This window comes from Helicoverpa armigera, chromosome 3 (assembly GCF_030705265.1).
Source record: "Helicoverpa armigera isolate CAAS_96S chromosome 3, ASM3070526v1, whole genome shotgun sequence".
Lineage (NCBI taxonomy): Eukaryota > Metazoa > Arthropoda > Insecta > Lepidoptera > Noctuidae > Helicoverpa > Helicoverpa armigera.
The window spans coordinates 9630989-9649578 of record NC_087122.1 but is presented as its reverse complement, the minus strand read 5'-3'; the positions used below and the strand labels follow the sequence as shown (position 1 = coordinate 9649578).

Sequence of the window (18590 nt, the reverse complement as noted above, 5' to 3'; positions counted from 1 at the left end):
GATACTAACTTACCTGTTTAATATTAATAAGATAAATTAAAAGGCAGCATTAATAAATAATACCTATTTAATATTAATATCAAAATAACAATATTAAACATCTAGATTCCATTGTTCATGTCGATTAGTTTTCTAAAACGAATTACAAAATACCTATATTTTCTTCATTTCTCTGACTGAATTATGTACCTATATTGGTCGATTTTCATGACACACTTCTTGTACCAGTTTATACCATATGCTGAAATTTGACAACTTCGATTTGCTTACAACCAAATCTTAGTTTGTTTAACCAAGTTTTCATAACCGTTAGATAGAAAAATGCCTGTGAAAAAATTGCGTCACAATAACATTTTAGTAATTTTTGTAAGAATGAAAATCGACCGGTTATAATTCAACGTTTGAAACAAGGACACTTAAAAATGCATCCATAGGCTTACTCACCATAACATTACATACAAAAACATTTAACTATATGTATAATTATCAAATTTCAATTGGGTACAACATCAAAAACTAACACTAACGCTAATTAGACGAGCTCGAACGATCTTTCACCAAACTTACCTACACATCATTTATTTCTGTCAATCAGTAGAAATTGACAAACACCAAATTAAGTAAGTATATAGGTATTATATTTGCATCTACATAATTATGTTTAGCGTGTCGTCGTGCATAGTACCTACAAGATAGTTGTTAAATTAATATTTGAAACTAGCTAGATTTACTGTTGTTTAAACAATGGCAGCCGTAATTCCAAACCCGAGTCTGAACTTATCGTTAGGATGGTTGAGAAGTGCGGAGATGGCGCACGCGAGCTTCGCCTTCCGACCTCCGAGGGACCTCTGGAGTGTGGCACCGACCAGGCCGTCGGAGTCTGCGGACCCTCGTACCGTCCACTCTTCCGTATGCCATTCGTAGGCCAGGGTCGCTACTGCACGACGGACTGCGAATCCCACCTGTGGTTTTATAAAAAAAAAACTTCAATATTTATCATGCAAGTAAGTCTTTAGGCGGAATCCCACCGTGGTATACTAAACTGTACGGCACTGTGACACATAGTGTAGGATGTGTACATTTGTCATGTTTATTCTGGTCGACTCATCTTAGAAAATATTAAAAGTAGTGGTCGACATTCCTAGAAATATCACGATATTATAGATTTTAGATACACGGTTATCGGCTTTTTCAGCCGTTACAGGTAAACAAAAGCCAGAAAATCTGTCGGACTAGTGATTAAGTTTATTTTTTTCCCGGTAACGGGAGGTAACGGGTTCTCACCAGTTAGGAAATCGATTCATTTGAAACGTAGCCGTTAAGCAAACTAGGGAAACACTTAGGAGGATGATTGAAAAAAATTTGGAGCAAACACAAAAAAAAAAACTGTAGGTAAGTCGCGTGATTTCCCACCTCAAGCATAGCAGCAACTGTGAGGAAAGGTCTGATGTCTCTCGCATAGCACAGGTCTAGGCCGCGGTTGCCGAGTGTGGCGCTGACAGAGTGGTCTTCGTACACCCACCGCCCGGCCCCCGACGCAGAGCTCAGCTCAGCCGAGTGACCGCGGGCCACCACCTCTGCCCCCAGTGATAGCTGGTCCGTCACAGCCTTCGAAATAACTTATTCGGTTATCTGATTGTTGGAAAAAGTAGTCATATACAGGTATTTAAATAAATTGGCATGGATTTTTATCTAGATTTTCTCTGTCTTCGCAAAATGTTTCACTATGGCAAGGATAGCAACAAAGATGCGGATCTAACCGCCAACCTTCGCTGGTCGCGGAAGAACTTCAAGAACAAAAAGAAGTTATTCGAACAGAACGATCCTGAGAGCTTCTTGATCTTTAGATTTCCTGCGGATCAATGATCGGATGAAAATATTCCACTATGCCTACCACTATATCTTTTAATTAGTAACAACGAATTGCGTTGTGCTTTCTATTGGACATAATGTGCAGATAAAGATACCTATCCTGCTCGATGTTACTACCTCCTAAGCTAAGCTAAGCTACAAAATGCTGAATTTGGAGATACGTACCTACTAATCACACTTAAAACATAATGTACCTGCAGATAATGAAGTGCAATGAACTCCCGGTTCACAGCAATAATAGAGGCTGTGAACTTATTGAAGTATGCGTCCATAATGCTCTCAAAACTGTAGAACTCAGCCTCAGCTATTTGTGCGACGACTGTTGCCCGGGTGCCCTGAGTCGGTCCCACGCGCATTTCGCAGCTCATCTGCCCACCCGGCGCGGCTTCCATAACGAAGTATGGCAATGATGACGGCTTGTTCTTATCCACGTACGATAACAACAGTTTATAACCGCCAGGTGACACTGAACTAAACGACAGAGAATGACCAAAGATCCAATTGGTACTTGAGCTTTGTTTCACAGAAACACTGCCACCTTCAAAACATTGTGGTAGTCTATATCTTGCTGCATTGTGTATGTGCCGCAGAAGACCCGGGTTGGTAGCACCTGCTGGTAGATCATCGGGATCCTTTTGATCCTTGTCACATCGTACTTTCCGATCGTCCACACGTCCTGCTCGAGAGCCAGTCACCCCAGCTCCAGTTTTTCCTCGGTCACCAGCAGATAACTTGGAGCCATCCGTAGCCACTTTGCACCTGCATATTTTGATTGGTGGCGCATCACCACCAGCAGATCTATCAGCACAGGTAGGTTTATGTGGTGGCGCACATGGATCCCTCGCTGAACTACTGGCTGAATCCGCAGAATCATCAATTTGGTTCTTGTTCACACAGGCCTTTCTTGGGGATCCGGGATGGTGCCACAGATCCTTTCGGGGGGAATTAGTATCAGAGTTTGGACCCTTGGCGTAAATTGTTTCAAAAAGTCCTAATTTAAATAAATTAAACAACGAGAGTGATAGTGAAGTCTTAGGCTCACTTTCCTTTTTATTCATTTTTAGCAAATTATAACTTTTTTCAAAATGCGTAGAAGAAAATTTTGAAATAGAGCTGACATTGAAAACTAATGTCAAATTAAACAAAGCTTCAAAAATAGAACTTACGTTATCTCCTCGTAATTGACCTCCTTTCCTCTGATTAATTAAATAAGATAAATCTCATTGCATGAGAACAGGATCCAATATTATCTAAACAAGATGATTGTAGTCTTATTGGTATGTACATGGAATTAATAAATTGGGGATTTACCAACAACATAGAATCGGGGAAGTACAGTGGCGTTTCAGGTATTTTCGAAAATACAATCTTTTGCATTTATTATTTTTTCTTTCAGCAAACACACTTTGACCGCCCACCCCCAAGAAACTTCTTGCATTATAAATTAATTAAAAAGAGACAGTTGTTACGTAATGCAACACTTGTGCATGTGAATGAATGTTAGATTGGCTCTTTACGGAACATCATTATAACAGGGTTGCTTTTATCGAATGAAAAAGTAGCAATTGTAAGTGGCAACACTAAGTTTAGTAATGTCTTGTTGTTTGTCAATTTGTAATTTGTGTCATTTCGTAAATTAAATCTTCTTCAGAACTTACAAATAAAGTCAATATTATTTTAAGTTACACTTTTTACTTAATATGAATAAAAACTTAGTGGAATAATAGGTGATGTCGCAAATTTTGTGTAATAAAAACATCCAGTGTGGACATAGATAGCCAAGTGAGCATTGATGTTTGTTGATAAGGAAAGTTCTTTGTGATTCTAAAAACTTTTTGCACTTATAAATTTCTCAAAATGACTACCATCAACTCGAAAGTTTCCAAACTATTAGAGATGTTTAAAGGGCTGAAGTCGGACGCAGTTCCAAGAGCCCCTAGGACTAGTGAAGGTCGTACACCAGAAGCTCACAATACGAATGCTCAGCATCCAGAAGAACAAGAAGAAGAAATAGTTATAGAGTCTGTGACTGACGATGACATCAAAAAAGATAAGAAATCAAAAAAAGAAAAGAAAAAGAAAACTAAGAAAACTGTTGATGATGATGATGAAGACTATTCAAAGTCTTCTCAAGAAAAACGCGGCAGTTCAAGCTCCGTAAACGTTCAAGGTAATGAACAAATAATATATTCCAATAAGGTTTTCAGTAATCCCACTCAAAGAGAATTTATTCCAGTACACATTGGTTTTTCAAATGATTCATAGTTTATTCGAAAATATATTAAAAGACAGACTTTTATAACTCCAACACTAACAAGCACAGTGGTACTTTGGTGCCATATAGACCCTGACCACCATATTAACGAATGCTCAAGAGGACGTATTTTATCAGAATACAGTACTTTTTGGCCATCAATTTTAAAACAAAAATGTGTGGAATGTGAATGACGTCCTGTTTAATTTGCATTATCTTAACAAATAATCTTTATAAGTATTTACTTAACTTACATAATATGTAAAGATAAAATTGTTAAACTGTCTCTGATTCATAAGCTATGCCAGTTCACATTCTTATATTAGCTGAGTTTTGTTCAATAAAATGGTCATTTGAATGATTAAAAAATGCTTTATTTGTAATAGTCTGGTCAGGTCAGTTGAATGTGTGCCAAATAGATAAGGAATATTGTTTCAAATATCTTTGTAACCTCCACAAAAAAGAGTAGTGGAAATACCCGTATATAATAACTGTATGAGTCATCTTTCATGTTAAGAGAAGTGCTGAGAATAATAGATTGTTGAACCTCATGCTTCATTAAATAATTATGTAAATATAATTTCAGCAACGGGAAATGTATACAACATAGTAAATGCAAAAGGTGTTAGGCTGGGAAATGATTACTACTTCGGCCCGGTCACTATGTCGGGCAATAAACAATCAGGTAAAGAGAAGAAGTATGAAGAGGAAGAAATTGAGAAGGATAACTTTATCAGGCTGCTTATGGAAGCTGGGATAAAGGTAATTAGACATAGCAACTACAGTACAAAAAAGTCCTTATAGCCCTTATAGGGAGTAAAAACTTCCTTCTATTCTTTAAACCTTATTCCATTGATTTGATGGCATTTATTAAAGCTTGTTCTTATTCTCACTATCTGCTTTACATACATACATACTAGCTGGATCACACGCACGGTTTGCCCCCTTCTGTCGGAACTTCTTCCCGTACCTGAGTGAAATATAGGGTATGTTACTCAGGGATAGTCCAGCTTTCTAATAGTGAAAGCATTCTTCAAATCTGTTCAGTATTTTCGGAGCCCTAAGGGTACAAAAAAACAACAAAAAAATTGTCCTTTTATTATATTAATTTAGATAATGCTTAAACTAAACCACATGTTTTCAGTGTTGTATAAACTTCTATGTATTTTTCCAGCCTGACCATGACTACATGGACTATATATCAAAGAATCTTGGGAAGAACTGGCACACAGTCTACAGAGCCCTCGGCTTCACTCAAGGAAGAATTGAAACTGCTGAAATCAATGCCGCTGGATATGATATATCTGAGGTAAATATAAAATATTGTTACTAAAGTTGTAATGTTAAGTATTTGATAGCAGATTATCACCAGATTTAGATTAGTTTTCACCAGTTTTTTGATGGCTCAAATGACAAGCTTTTGACAGATTTTTATGTGGGAGAATTAAGCAAAAGGAATAGCCACATGTGCATTCTTGTTACTGGAATGAAGTTGCGAACAACCATCGTATTTAGAGAACTATCATGATAAAAACAAAACATAATCATAAACAAATAAATAAGTTATCTTTTAATTGTTATTGTCAATTAAAATACTCTTTTTCCTCAATAGTTTCACAGTGCATTATGATAAGGTCTGCATACGTCGTATTACTTGACTAGATACTTACGTCATGAAAACGACGCAAATACATATTTTTTGAGATAGTAACGTAGTATTTATTGCAGTTTAGTGCTGCTCTATAGAGATATCAGATACTAAAATAAGTGGTAGGCATTGATAACAGCTTAATGTTATAACTATGTGTTCCCGCGGTTTCATCAGATCAAATCGTAAAGGAGGCTCATAACCAAGATAAAAAATATCCAGTGTTAATCTTGACAAACCGCGTTTCTTAATACAGTTCCCGCCATTTATAATCATTTTGCAAATCTAACTAAAGTTAGCCATGTGACGCCTCGCGCATGCGCGGAAGTATTTAGTAGCGAACTTCGGACAAGCTACATCATTGGACAGAAACTGTACATTCTGAGTTACTGTAGCAGAATTTAAACATTCTGGTAGTTTTAGCACAGATTACCATTATGATATACAGTGGGACGATAAAAAAAGGCTGTAACAGTTGCACCGTAAAAATCAGTTTATTAACACTGATTTATTTTCGCAGGCCCGCTACAAACTATTGATAGACTGGGTGAACAATGACGACGATGGAACTCTGGGCCGGCTGGCTAGTCTGCTGTGGGAGGAGGGAGAGAGGAGCCTCGTCAGAGACCTATCCGTTATGTACAAGAAAAGTAAAAAGTAAACATTTTAGTGAAATGTGAAGAAATAGGGGTATGTTAGAATCTATTTTTTTTCTTTCAGATTTTTAAATTCAGAAACTTAATTTTAACTGAACAAAATATCAACTTCATATGCACACGTGCATTACTACGCCGTGAAAAATAGTCACTATCAATTTTGAAATGAGACAGCATATTTTTTTTATACCTGTAATGAGTAGCAACACAAACCAGCCAAATAGTATGAAATAGATAAACTCTTTTGTTTATTTAATAGACAAGTCTGCAAAAACGTATTCTTGGACTGTGTAGCAGAATATGACTCATTATAAGCTCTTAACACTGATACAAAATACCAGTAAATTTTTAAAAAGGTTTAACGGCTTTTTTTAGTTAATTACTCATTCTTACAATGTTTTTTGTTAGGTCTAACTTACTCCTACTTCCCCTTTGTAGGACATTTTTTATTAAAACATGTGCTAAAATCTTTAAAAGCGATAGAAATTGACTTTTTGAAATGAATGTATGTAATTGGTGATTGGTTTGAGATGTAAGTCTATTATATTTGTAATGAGATTTTTGATCATTCCTTGATGATGAGATTTTTTAAAGGGTAAGCAAAAGTGTGACTTTTTGTATGTCTTTGTGGGTTGAAGTGCAATGTTATGACTTAAGAACAAGAGTGAGGAAAACAGATGCTATCTGATGTGGAAAACTAGTACATCACAATGTGTATGAGCCTAATGTAATGTCGGCCTCTGTCAGCATCACGATTGAATTGGTTATTGAAAGTTTATGACCACATAACGTCAATACTTATTGATCAAGATTACTGTTGACGGTAGGAAAAAATGATCGTGTATGGTCGATATAAGGTGACAAGTGCATCTCACTATTCGTAAACTGTATACATTTTTAAAACCATTTAAAATAAAGCTTTACGTATTTGAGTCGATAAATATTTTGTGAGCACTTACCTTACATTAGCTTATTAGGATAGACAAAGAAGGGGTTTTTACATAGTGGCCCAACTGTGTGATATTTATATCTGCTAATTTTGTATCTAATCTAGCTAGATATAATATGCATTTGATGCATTTCAGTGATTCCATGTGAAATGAACAAAATACGCCTAATAAAAGTGCCTACTTTCATAATATTTACAATGTTACAATATTTATCTATAAAAATTGAGAAATTAAAATATGAAATTGTCTTTGATCTAGTCACAGAATTTGTATAATCTGTACATATTTAAGTACCATAAACTTGTGACGTCACTTTACATATCAAAACATATTTGTGTACATTTTGTAATGCAATATACAATATTGAATTATATATTTTTTTATAATCGTTTTTACTATTTGATTTAGTCCTTTCTTTTATAAGCCTCCTGGTTCGCCTTTTTTGGGCACTCATTTATTTGTAAAAACATCAATCTACTATTAGTTAACAATAATAACTATAGTGTGACATTATCAATAACCAGTTAATTGGACAAAACATTTTGGTAGACATTAGATACAACTTTGTTCTGACGTATATTTGAAAATCCTTTCGGAAGATACTGAGAACAAATTATGTATTACATAATTATGACTACTCATGGGCAAGCATTTATGGACCCTATTCCAAATATACATACAGTTTACAATCGTGCAGCATTTTAAATAAATATAGATCATTATTTATCTTAAAGAAAACAACATGAATGCTAGTCAAATGATAACTGTATGGGGGTTATCCGCGCGCAGTCGCCGTTTGTCAGTTGTTCAGTTAGTACAAAATGCGCGTGCCTAATCGCAGCGGCTTGGAAATAGTGGCGATTGATGTCAAAGATGTCAGATTTCCTACATCTCTGGGATCACATGGATCTGATGCGCTGGTAAGTCTTACAAGTATTGTTATGAACACGTTAATTGAACACGATTATTCAAGAAAGCGGAAAATTGAAGCCAAGAAAGTGCGAAAGTGAAATAAGATCTACTGACGTTAGTCAAGGTAGGTATAGAATATTTCGCAAGATAAAGTTGAGATAAAGGTAAGTTCCTCTAAGTTGTTTGCTTAAAATTGCATTAGGTTTAACGTCTACCCGAAAAGCTGCATCACAGATGATATCTGTGATGCAGCTTTTTTATCACGTGGTCTTTATTATAATTATAAATTGACCTACACTGTGGGTACTGTATAGGACCTACAAAACTAGTCAAGCTAGCTGAAACAGTAGGTATCATATAATTTTGACCGTATTGTATAATACCATCGATTATACAGATTGGAGGTAAGTATGTAGATAAATGTTTTATACCCATTGCATAGGTATAGAGGCAGGTTCTATTTTAGTTTTACCCTGTTCTGAATAATGTAAAGACGAATTATTTTTGACTGTAGGTAGATGATAGTAAAAAGTGAGTCAGTCTAAATGGAGCGGAAAAAGAGGAGGAATTGTCATAAGTCCACTCAATTTCATGAGAAAATGCCTCTATGATGATGTTAATTGTTAAGATATCAATGATGAGTGGCCGATAATTTTCTACTAGGAGAACTTTAACCTACATAAGTTTTTTTGTAGACCCTAGATAAGTTTATTGTTTCATGAACCTTAGATATTTTTTTTGTATCATGAACCCTATAGATAGAGAATTTACTGATTAAAGACGCGTGTTATTCTGTTTACGGTCATGGTCAGGTCATGGAATTATAGGTACCTACTACCATTTGTTAGTTTATGGAAAAAAATCTAGAGATAAGCGTAGGCTGTTTTGTCTTGTTGAAGCAAAATAAGTGTAGGTAACTTATAGAAATAACGTAAGGGCCCTTGCTTCTTAGGACTTCTTGCTTTGCTTTACTTCTTTATCAAAAAATGTTTTAACACTTTTAACCGTCTTATGATATGAGAAAGTTGCTCTCAATTGTTTTTCTTTTTTTTTGTGTTTTCTTTTTCTAGCATACTGACCCGAACTACTCATGCGCCTACGTGACCACGACCACCAAGAATGGCAAGCAAGGGTTCGGCCTGACTTTCACATGTGGTCGAGGCACGGAGATCATCGTGCTCACCATCAGGTCTATGAAGAAGTTTATCTTGGGGAAGAATGCGGCCGACATTTTCGCGGACTTCGCTGGCTTCTGGCGGACTATTACAAATGACTCGCAAATGAGATGGGTAAGTAGGTGCCTTTACCTAATATAATTTTGTAAACTGATGAAATATCGAATGCTACTAGTCGTCGTTGCAATTCCATGTCAGCGGCCGTCAAGCGTTAGGCGGATTTGCGAAAGCTCTGGCACTAAGGCTTGTAAGGAGATTGAACCTGCATCTCTCTAAAAAAAAAGTTGAAACAAGAAACCCATGTCGAAAATACCGTAGGTTTACCACAAACTTATCTGGCTAGCCTAGGCCGAGGCTAATCTGATGAGAATCTAATCCTATAGTTTGTTTCTCTATTTTAGATCGGACCTGAGAAAGGTGTGGCACACTTGGCTGCAGCTGCCATTCTGAACTCGCTTTGGGATCTCTGGGCACGTCTCGAAAATAAACCTCTGTGGAGGCTTCTTGTGGACATGGAACCTGAGGTATGTGCATATTATGTTGGATGTAACGGATAAGTATTATGGCCAGTTTCAATGGTCACTGATAAAGTATCTGATACGCTAACAAGAACTTATCTGACTGGTCTGGTCTCGGATAGCAATAGCTTCATCTGACAGAAATTATAAGCAGCCTTTATCTGGCAGATAGCAATAACTATTAGATAATTAACCGACACTTTTTTAGTAACTAGTGAGACGAGATCTTATTTTATTTCTTCTGGCTTAACGTGTAACATTCGCAATTTTTTTCTATATGCAGGACTTGGTTTCTACAATAGACTTCCGCTACATTACTGACGTGATAACGAAGGAAGAGGCGATTCAACTACTGAAAGCCAAGCAAGTCGGCAAAGACGAGAGAGTCAAGTATTTGATGCAGAACGGATACCCTGCGTACACCACACAAGTTGGTAAGAAACTGATTACTTAACTCGTCACCAAAAGCAATGTTAGTTAACATCTTCCTGCGGTCCTTAATCTTACAAATCGAAAGTGGTCCGTTGCTACAGTCTGCCTTGCTCGTTACTGACACTCCCATGGTCTACACGAGGAGAGGGAAGTAGGCAGCAGGGTTGATAACAGATGCGCAGAGCGGAGACAGTTAATTAACAAGACTGTCCTGCGCGCATCAGTGTCACAAACAAGCGGCCCATTCTAAACCACCAATCAGTTCATATTTATCTGCATCATCACCAACTAACCCACCTAAACTAAGTTCTAAAAAGTCCCAAGGTTTGATGAAGCTTATTCTTCTTTCAAGGTTGGCTCGGCTACAGTGACGAACTTGTGCAGTCGCTATGCGACAAATACCTGAAACTGGGCTTCAAATACTTCAAAGTAAAAGTTGGAGTAAACTTCGAAGATGATTACAGAAGATGCAGCGCTGTTCGCAAGTGCATCGGTCCTGATAATGTTTTGGTGAGATTTACTACAGCTAATTATGTATATTTGCAATTTGCAATAAATAAATATAATGTTAGAAGGTATACCTACCCATTTCTGCCGATATAACTTGAGATTATGAGAGTTCGAAATGTGGCCTCAATCAACGCCTTTCGAAGGTTGCATAATTTTTATGTTTCCCCTAGAGTCCTTCATTCATATCTTTGCGCCTTCAGCAAACTTGGCGAAAACCGTTCTGAAATTCTTTAAATGAGGCTGATAAAGACGCCTTTCTGTGCCTATTACGAAAATTGGATAATGAAAAAGCATGTTATCTTTCAAAGATGGTAGATGCCAATCAAGCATGGAGCGTGAACGAGGCTATCGAGTGGATGAAGAAGCTGGCGCCTCTGAAACCGATGTGGATCGAAGAGCCGACCTCCCCGGACGACGTGCTCGGACATGCTGCTATATCGAAGGCTTTAGCGTGAGTACCATTTGAAATAAAACATGCACCTGATCTCTTTAATGATGAAATCCATAGGTGGTCTGAAGAGGCCTCCAAACTAGTGGCGAGTATTTTTAAACAGCGGTACACTTTATCTGTCGAGTTCCTAGCTAATGACGTTATTCTGATCTTATCATGCATGACATGCTCTTATGGGCGCTATAATATTATTTGACCAGGGGATTCCTGTAGCTGTGGTGTTAATAACGACCTATTAGTATCAGACACAGTTCCGTTCGCGGTTACATCTTCGCCAGGGGAACTACCTAAGTTCTTGTAACTAATATAGAATATATTAGTTATTATATAGTTATAATATATTCTATATTAGTTACTAAGTTTTATCCAAAGCTGTTCAACTGTTAATGCTTCATTGAGGAGCAAACCAAACAACAAACTTCACATTATTATAATTTGAGTAGGGTATCTACATATGATGCATGGGATAAAATTGGAAAAACATGGAATGGGAAAAAATAAATCCAGGTCCCCAAAAGGCTCTCTTGAAACTTTACTCCTTACCTTGCCTACTTGAGACCAGGGGCCCGATTCTCCTAAGTTAATAATGTCAAAATCGAATAGAAATCGAATCGTAATATGATCGCAATAGCAGTTTTAACCATATCGGGCATTCTGCTACTAATAAAAGACCAATCGTATTCGATTGACATTTGATTGGCGTGCGATTGGTCTGCTATTTTGGTAATTTTGGTCTATACGGTAGTTGGCTGTACAATCATTTTGCAATCGTAAATCATTTGCAGACAAAATGATTCATTATTGAATGACAGAAAAGGATAAAAACGTTTATTTCAAAGAAAAAATAGCGGAATGCCACATACGCTTGAATCGTAATCGAGTCGGGATCGGATCTCAGTCTAATCGAGTCGAACGTGAATCGAATGTTGTTTAAGTAAAATTAGGAGAATCGGGCCCCTGTGACAAATGTTGTATTGCAGTACTTCTAAGGTGCTAATTCCGCCTTTGTACATAGGAATACATAAATAATATATATTTTTCTATATTTAAAAGGCCATACAACATTGGCGTGGCGACGGGCGAGATGTGCGCCAACCGCGTGATGTTCAAGCAGTTCCTGCAGAGCGGCGGCATGCAGTACTGTCAGATCGACTCCGCCCGCATCGGCGGCGTTAACGAAATACTCTCTGTTTATCTCATGGCTGAGAAACTTAAAGGTAATATCAGTTTTGTACAAAAAATGCTCTGCTTCTCAAAAAGTGCCCTTGGAATCTATGTAAGATTTTTTGATCAAAGTGTACCTGTAATATACTCGTATTTCGTCTGTGATGTTTTATGAGCGAATAAACAGGCCTATTGAAAAATTAAGTAATGAAAGATGAAAACATTCAATTGTAACAGTAACTAGTTTCTTTTTTATATTGAGCGAGGAATTATACTTCTAAATAGTAGTATGCAGTAATATGCAGGCTTTCTACTAAGGTCTTATTTGCCCAATCACTAAGAGTTAATTAGCAAGTATTACTTTGTATATAATAACGAGTAATTTTTAAGATACTGCTATTGCATCCCGGAGTGACAGCATGTAAATAAACAAATAGGTGAAACTCCAAATCTTGATCTCTTTCCGGTCGTGTCGGATTGCCGTCCCATCAGGCTATGCTATGAGAGTGAAGGAATAGGGAGTGCACCTATGTCTGCGTAAATGCTCGTGCACTATAAAATGTCCTGCGCAGCTGGCTGATCTCCTTAAATGAGAACAGCCGCCGTGGCCGAAATCGGCCGTGGACGCCATTAAAAATTAATAAATTATCAATTTACCACTTCCAGTGAAGGTATGTCCCCACGCGGGCGGAGTAGGCCTCTGCGAGATGGTGCAGCACCTGCAGTACTGGGACTTCGCTAGCGTATCCACCACCATGCAGGACCGACTCATCGAGTACGTCGACCAGCAACACGAGCATTTTGTCGACCCTTGCATTGTGGAAAATGCTAGATATATGGCGCCTAAGGTGAGACACGTAGTAACTTTCATCTGCATAGACTTTTCCAACTGTAGGTCCCGGCTGTCATTGAAATCAGCAGTCGTAACGTGTAGTCAGAAGCTAAGTCTGACAACCAGTCCTACCCCTTGTATTGATATCCGGTTAGACTGGAAGCTGATCGCAACATAGTTAGGAAAAGGCTCGAGAAATAACTTACATCATCTACCATTACGTCATTGGAAATTAGATAGCTGGAAAATCTTTGGAACATTTTTTCTTAGTTTTTCTCTTCATACACTTTGTGTACCATACTTTAGGAAATCTTAAATATCTGCTTGTATTAATATGAGTGCAATTTATGATGACAGCAGCTGATATGCGTTGTTATCTTCAATGTTTATACTTACCTTCTCCAAAGTACCTAAGTTGTATGTATCTAAAAGTATATCAGAACATTCCAAACTAGATTAGGTACTTTCTTTTTGTATACAAAGTTGACATAGCAATAAGCCGTCATTCAACATTTAACTATGCTTGCATAACAGTTCTTATCAAGCGACCCCTGAAATATCTCACAAAAACAAGCAAATAATATAACAAACATGATAACATTTCAAAATATTTACATTATATTGAACATTAACAATTAAAGATACCGAACTTACGTACACACTTCTAGATAGGAATCATGAACTCATTTTAGAAGCTACAAACTTTTTAGAAGATACAAATTGCCTTTACTTCTGATAATTTTGAATATTATTATTATACTATTGATGATGCTATTATTAACAAATAAATCAATTGTGTACGACACAATTAACGTGCTACGCTAACATATTTTAATTTTTTTGTTTAATTTAATCAATTTAATATTATATCATTTTAAACAACTACATTTCGGTAACATTAATATTAACTTATTTTAAAAAGCTGAAGTTCGTATAAATCTGTTTCAGTTACCGGGATACAGCACGGAGTTCTTGCCAGGAATTTTGGACAAATTCGCGTATCCGAACGGCAGTGAATGGAAGCAAATGATCAAGGATGGAATCTTCCCGCCCCCTGATGAAGCCGAATTAGTCAATGTTTAACGGATACGATGACAATACAGTTAATGTAAATATGCAATTTATTGAACAAATATTTTTGAAAATCTTTCATCCTTGTTTACTTTCTTATCAATGATTTTAAGTACACTTTTTTTAAATCAATTTTGGCTGTAAAACTTTGTTACTGCAGTCGGCTAGTGTTTAAATTACCGTGGCGTTCAGGGGCCCGGTTCTCGCTAAGTTAATATTGTCAAAATCGAATAGAAATTGAATCGCAATATGATCGCAATAGCAGTTTTAACCTTATCGGGCATTCTGCTACTAATATAAGACCAATCGTATTCCAACGACATTCGATTGGTTTGCGATTGGTCTGCTATTTTGGTGATTTTGGTCTTTACGGTAGTTTGCTGTACAATCATTTTGCAATCGTAAATCATTTGCAGACAAAATGATTCATTATTGAATGACAGAAAAGGATAAAAACGTTTATTTCAAAGAAAAAATTGCGGAATGCCACATACGCTTCAATCGTAATCGAGTCGGGATTGGATGTCAGTCGAACTGATTCGAACGTGAATCGTATGTAAAATTAGGTTAAGTAAAATTAGGAGAATCGGGCCCCTGGTCAACCCACGTTGATGCTGATTCGGACATCCAAACTAATATTATAAATGCGAAAGTAACTCTGCCTGTCTGTCTGTCTGTCTTTTCTTCACGCCTAAACTTGTGAAATTTGGTACAGACATAGTTTGAAACTTGAGAAAGGACATAGGATAGTTTTTATTACAAAAAAAAAAAAAAAAATTCCGGACAAGCGCCATCTATTGATCAAATCAAAAATCTGCTGGTAGTCACTATTCCACGCGAACGAAGTTGCGGGCAAAAGCCATAAGTAATAAAAATGTTTACGATCTATCGAATTATGCGTAATATTATTATATATTATACGTAGTGATGCCCGTAAAAACTATCAGCTTGTGGTTATATAAGTAGGTATCATATTTATTAGGTACCTACATTAACTAAACAAAAAATATGTAAAATATTATTTAAATTGTATATATTTTTAAATGAAACAAATTTTATGCCATTGTGTTGAAAACGGATTTTTTTATTATGTGATTACACTTGTAAGTATGTATGCCAGCGTGTACTTGTTATATCTTAATTTAAATAACGATAAGATGCCTTGTCTAAATCTATGTTTGTTGAGCATTTCTAATAAGTGTGAAGAAAGAATACCTATGTGGTTTTCATGATCTGAAACAGTAAACAGATTTATTATAGGTACTATGAAGGCCTTTAACTCCCAAATGGACGATAAAGGTGAACCTACGAAGGAAAGGTGAAAAGGTAGGTGGGTACGAGAATTTGATATAAAAAGAAATTCTTACTGCAATAAAAGAGACCAGGGACAGGGGAAACATTTTCAAGCCCGTAATTTTAATCGGAGTAGCTGCTCGTTGTCTAAAGAGCATCAAACTTTTCTTAAACGATTCCGATCTTCCTATCCACTCAGTGTTGTATGCCGCTGTTACTAATTCTGCACTCTACAACAGTTATGAAACAATAAATTATGCTTAAGTGGTAGGTACTTAAAGAAAAAAACTATTAATATTGTACGTACTTCATGTGTAAGCAGAGTGCCAAGTAAACTGGGTACCAAAATTTGGCCAGCCATAGACAGTAAATAGATCACCAGGAATACTCTGTACTCCACCGTTGCTGGCTGTAAACAAAGGCATAAAGAATAAGCGTGTTCTTTTGTTCTTTTTAAAATAAGAACTGCATCCAGGCCATTTTCTTTTCTCTGTCCTGCCCTGAAACGCAGCACGGGTGTGGTGCAAACTGCTTACACCAGCCCGCGTTCGATTCAAAGGATGTCACCATAAATGCCAGAAACTTACCTATTCTGGCGATGTAAGGATCTTGTCCGCAATTTGGTACTTACCATCAGCAAACTACACATAATGACACATGTTGTCATCGCCCCAAAACTGAATTGGAAAAAGAATGTTGCTGAAAAAACATTTTGTATGGCGTCGCAGTAGCTAAAACAAACGAATTTTTAAGAACTTCAATTTATCATTAATTTTGATCTTAACATATTTTTATTATATCGTCCTTACTTCAGAATAATTTCATAGTGTCGTAACAATTTATTCATCCTTATTATTTGAATATTGTCTTGAATTTCAAACGGCAGATTGCGCTCTTCGGCTGATAATTTTAAATTTCTGAATTTTTTATTGAGTATCTTCATTTGAACTATTGCTACAGCTAAGAGTCCCGCAGCAAATGAATCGACGTTTAAGTTATAAAACATGTGCCCGTACATTCCAATAGATTGATAAAGAAACAAATACATAAAATGAGAATCTCGGTCTTCATCGCTCAAAAAGTAATATTTGCAGATTGGCAGTTCAGATTTGTCTCCTCTTATAACATCAAACACTATCGGTAGAATTATATCACACGTAAAAGCTACGTGTGACAATACAAAGTAAAGTTTCCAAACCAATCTGTAACGCATGTTGGTTTTGTAAAGCATACCGTCCTTGTTTTCATAATCACCGACAAATTCATCACAATCTATGAAATTAAATATTTCAAGTATTTCATCACGCAAGAGGAGAACTGTTAAAAACTTCGATGTCACAGGCATTTCCGTGAAGTAAAACATTAATTCTCGTAAGAATAACTCCAAACTTCGAGGTGTATAAACCAGATTTAAAGTTAGAAGAAAGTTATAGAAACCCCACGAGAAGAAAAGAAATACAAGCGTATAATATTTGTAGTATTTCGAGGGTGTTCTGCCCTTCCATACTCCGAAAATTTTCAAAGCAGTCAACGTTTGATCAAACATTTTAGATTGATCGGACGGCATGATGCGGTCGCTGCTAGAACGTATTGCAAGGAAATGTGTTTGCAATATTATGCATGTTCTTTTATAATGCTACGAGCCTTAATTTCTGTAAAATATACAGTTATTGACGAAGACGTATTATTATGTAATTTGCCCCTATTACGCATTACCTATAATCCAATTATTTTCTACACCTAATGTATGAAGTAATTACACCTATCGTCACCTGCACATGTATGTAGGAACGTGGCGTAGCATCGCCAATACTTACTTAGGTACCTACTATTTGCGCAGTAGACAAAGGGTTGTGCAATATCTACCTACCTATATTTTGTAACTTTCTTCTTAGCTTTCTTTTTCGTCTTAGCGGGATGATATAGCGTAGGACGTCCACCAACGAGGTGGACAGACGACCTTATAAAGGTCGCCGTCGACGCTGGATGCAGGTCGCTTCCAACAGGTATCTGTGGAGATCAAAGGGGGAGGCCTATGTTCAGCAGTGGACGTTCTATGGCTGAGATGATGATGATGATGATGGGATGATATATAGCCTTCCTCGATAAATGAGCTAGGTATATATATAACACAAAGAATTTTTCAAATCGAACCAGTAGTTCCTGAGACTAGCGCGATCAAACAAACTCTTCAGCTTTATAATATTAGTATATAGATAATATGAACCCTTTTTTATACTTCATTGAAATCCTTCTCTAATATTATGATCATACCTATTGCTTAGGTACACTAGGTACCTATAATGTCTAGGCCCTTGACTTAATAAAACAACTCGATAGTATATAGACACCTCGTGTAACTTCCTATGTAGGTAATAATAACCTATAACAGATAATTAGGTAATAATTAGGTAACGACATACCTAGCCTAATTACTTAATTCAAAAGTGCTTGGATATGTATTGGGTACCTAGCAATACCTAGCTAGCTTTTGCCGACGACTTCGCTTGCGTTGAATGGTAAGGAACTTTGGACAGCATTTGGTAATTAATCTAATAGTAGGTATGTCATCATTTCAAAACCAGTCCTATTAATATAGTTACAGTATGTGTCTAATTTAGCGTAGTCTATCCGATAATTTTTATTGATGATTCCCAACGAAAAAAACTCCATAAAAAAGGCAGTATATGTAGATACGTAGAATATGAAGCGGTCGCTATGGCAACTTGAATACTGACATACCATTGACATACTGACCGACGCTCTATTTGTCAACAACAGTTAAAATGGATAAATAGCCAAGTGTTATATAATCATTGTTAACCGTTTTTAACATGTTATTCTACGCGTTC

General features: G+C 36.6%; 4 protein-coding genes across 4 annotated transcripts; 2 read left to right on the top strand and 2 right to left on the bottom strand.

Moving 5' to 3' along the window:
* Positions 1 to 49: 49 nt before the first annotated feature.
* LOC110377775 (mitochondrial import receptor subunit TOM40 homolog) lies at positions 50 to 3023 on the bottom strand. The gene is made up of 3 exons (XM_021336790.3): positions 2067 to 3023; positions 1414 to 1608; positions 50 to 962 (listed from the first exon to the last, which is right to left on the bottom strand). Exons 1-3 carry the CDS (start codon positions 2928 to 2930, stop codon positions 738 to 740), a joined length of 1284 nt encoding a protein of 427 aa, XP_021192465.2. The 5' UTR covers positions 2931 to 3023; the 3' UTR covers positions 50 to 737.
* A 441-nt stretch (positions 3024 to 3464) lies between these two features.
* Positions 3465 to 7753, top strand: LOC110377776 (protein immune deficiency). The gene is made up of 4 exons (XM_021336791.3): positions 3465 to 4042; positions 4713 to 4888; positions 5301 to 5435; positions 6295 to 7753. Exons 1-4 carry the CDS (start codon positions 3730 to 3732, stop codon positions 6433 to 6435), a joined length of 765 nt encoding a protein of 254 aa, XP_021192466.3. The 5' UTR covers positions 3465 to 3729; the 3' UTR covers positions 6436 to 7753.
* A 388-nt stretch (positions 7754 to 8141) lies between these two features.
* LOC110377779 (mitochondrial enolase superfamily member 1) lies at positions 8142 to 14526 on the top strand. Its single transcript, XM_064043612.1, has 9 exons — positions 8142 to 8300; positions 9363 to 9581; positions 9869 to 9991; positions 10269 to 10419; positions 10770 to 10927; positions 11236 to 11378; positions 12432 to 12595; positions 13209 to 13390; positions 14323 to 14526. The coding sequence occupies exons 1-9, from the start codon at positions 8202 to 8204 to the stop codon at positions 14455 to 14457; spliced, it is 1374 nt and encodes a 457-aa protein (XP_063899682.1). The 5' UTR covers positions 8142 to 8201; the 3' UTR covers positions 14458 to 14526.
* Positions 14527 to 15564: 1038 nt separating this feature from the next.
* Positions 15565 to 17478, bottom strand: LOC110377774 (odorant receptor 42a). The gene is made up of 5 exons (XM_021336787.3): positions 16548 to 17478; positions 16370 to 16469; positions 16046 to 16147; positions 15813 to 15968; positions 15565 to 15678 (listed from the first exon to the last, which is right to left on the bottom strand). The coding sequence occupies exons 1-5, from the start codon at positions 17303 to 17305 to the stop codon at positions 15661 to 15663; spliced, it is 1134 nt and encodes a 377-aa protein (XP_021192462.3). The 5' UTR covers positions 17306 to 17478; the 3' UTR covers positions 15565 to 15660.
* Positions 17479 to 18590: the final 1112 nt, after the last annotated feature.

Coding starts and splice junctions, on each gene's coding strand:
- LOC110377776 (XM_021336791.3), top strand. CDS start 3,730: ATGACTACCATCAACTCGAAAGTTTCCAAACTATTAGAGATGTTTAAA. Junction 4,043..4,712: donor AAGCTCCGTAAACGTTCAAG/GTAATGAACAAA, acceptor ATATAATTTCAG/CAACGGGAAATGTATACAAC. Junction 4,889..5,300: donor TTATGGAAGCTGGGATAAAG/GTAATTAGACAT, acceptor GTATTTTTCCAG/CCTGACCATGACTACATGGA.
- LOC110377779 (XM_064043612.1), top strand. CDS start 8,202: ATGCGCGTGCCTAATCGCAGCGGCTTGGAAATAGTGGCGATTGATGTC. Junction 12,596..13,208: donor CATGGCTGAGAAACTTAAAG/GTAATATCAGTT, acceptor TACCACTTCCAG/TGAAGGTATGTCCCCACGCG. Junction 13,391..14,322: donor CTAGATATATGGCGCCTAAG/GTGAGACACGTA, acceptor AATCTGTTTCAG/TTACCGGGATACAGCACGGA.
- LOC110377774 (XM_021336787.3), bottom strand. CDS start 17,305: ATGCCGTCCGATCAATCTAAAATGTTTGATCAAACGTTGACTGCTTTG. Junction 16,148..16,369: donor TTATGTGTAGTTTGCTGATG/GTAAGTACCAAA, acceptor CTTTGTTTACAG/CCAGCAACGGTGGAGTACAG. Junction 15,969..16,045: donor GCACTCTGCTTACACATGAA/GTACGTACAATA, acceptor TAACTGTTGTAG/AGTGCAGAATTAGTAACAGC.
- LOC110377775 (XM_021336790.3), bottom strand. CDS start 2,930: ATGAATAAAAAGGAAAGTGAGCCTAAGACTTCACTATCACTCTCGTTG. Junction 1,609..2,066: donor TTGCACTTCATTATCTGCAG/GTACATTATGTT, acceptor GTTATTTCGAAG/GCTGTGACGGACCAGCTATC. Junction 963..1,413: donor CAGTTGCTGCTATGCTTGAG/GTGGGAAATCAC, acceptor ATAAAACCACAG/GTGGGATTCGCAGTCCGTCG.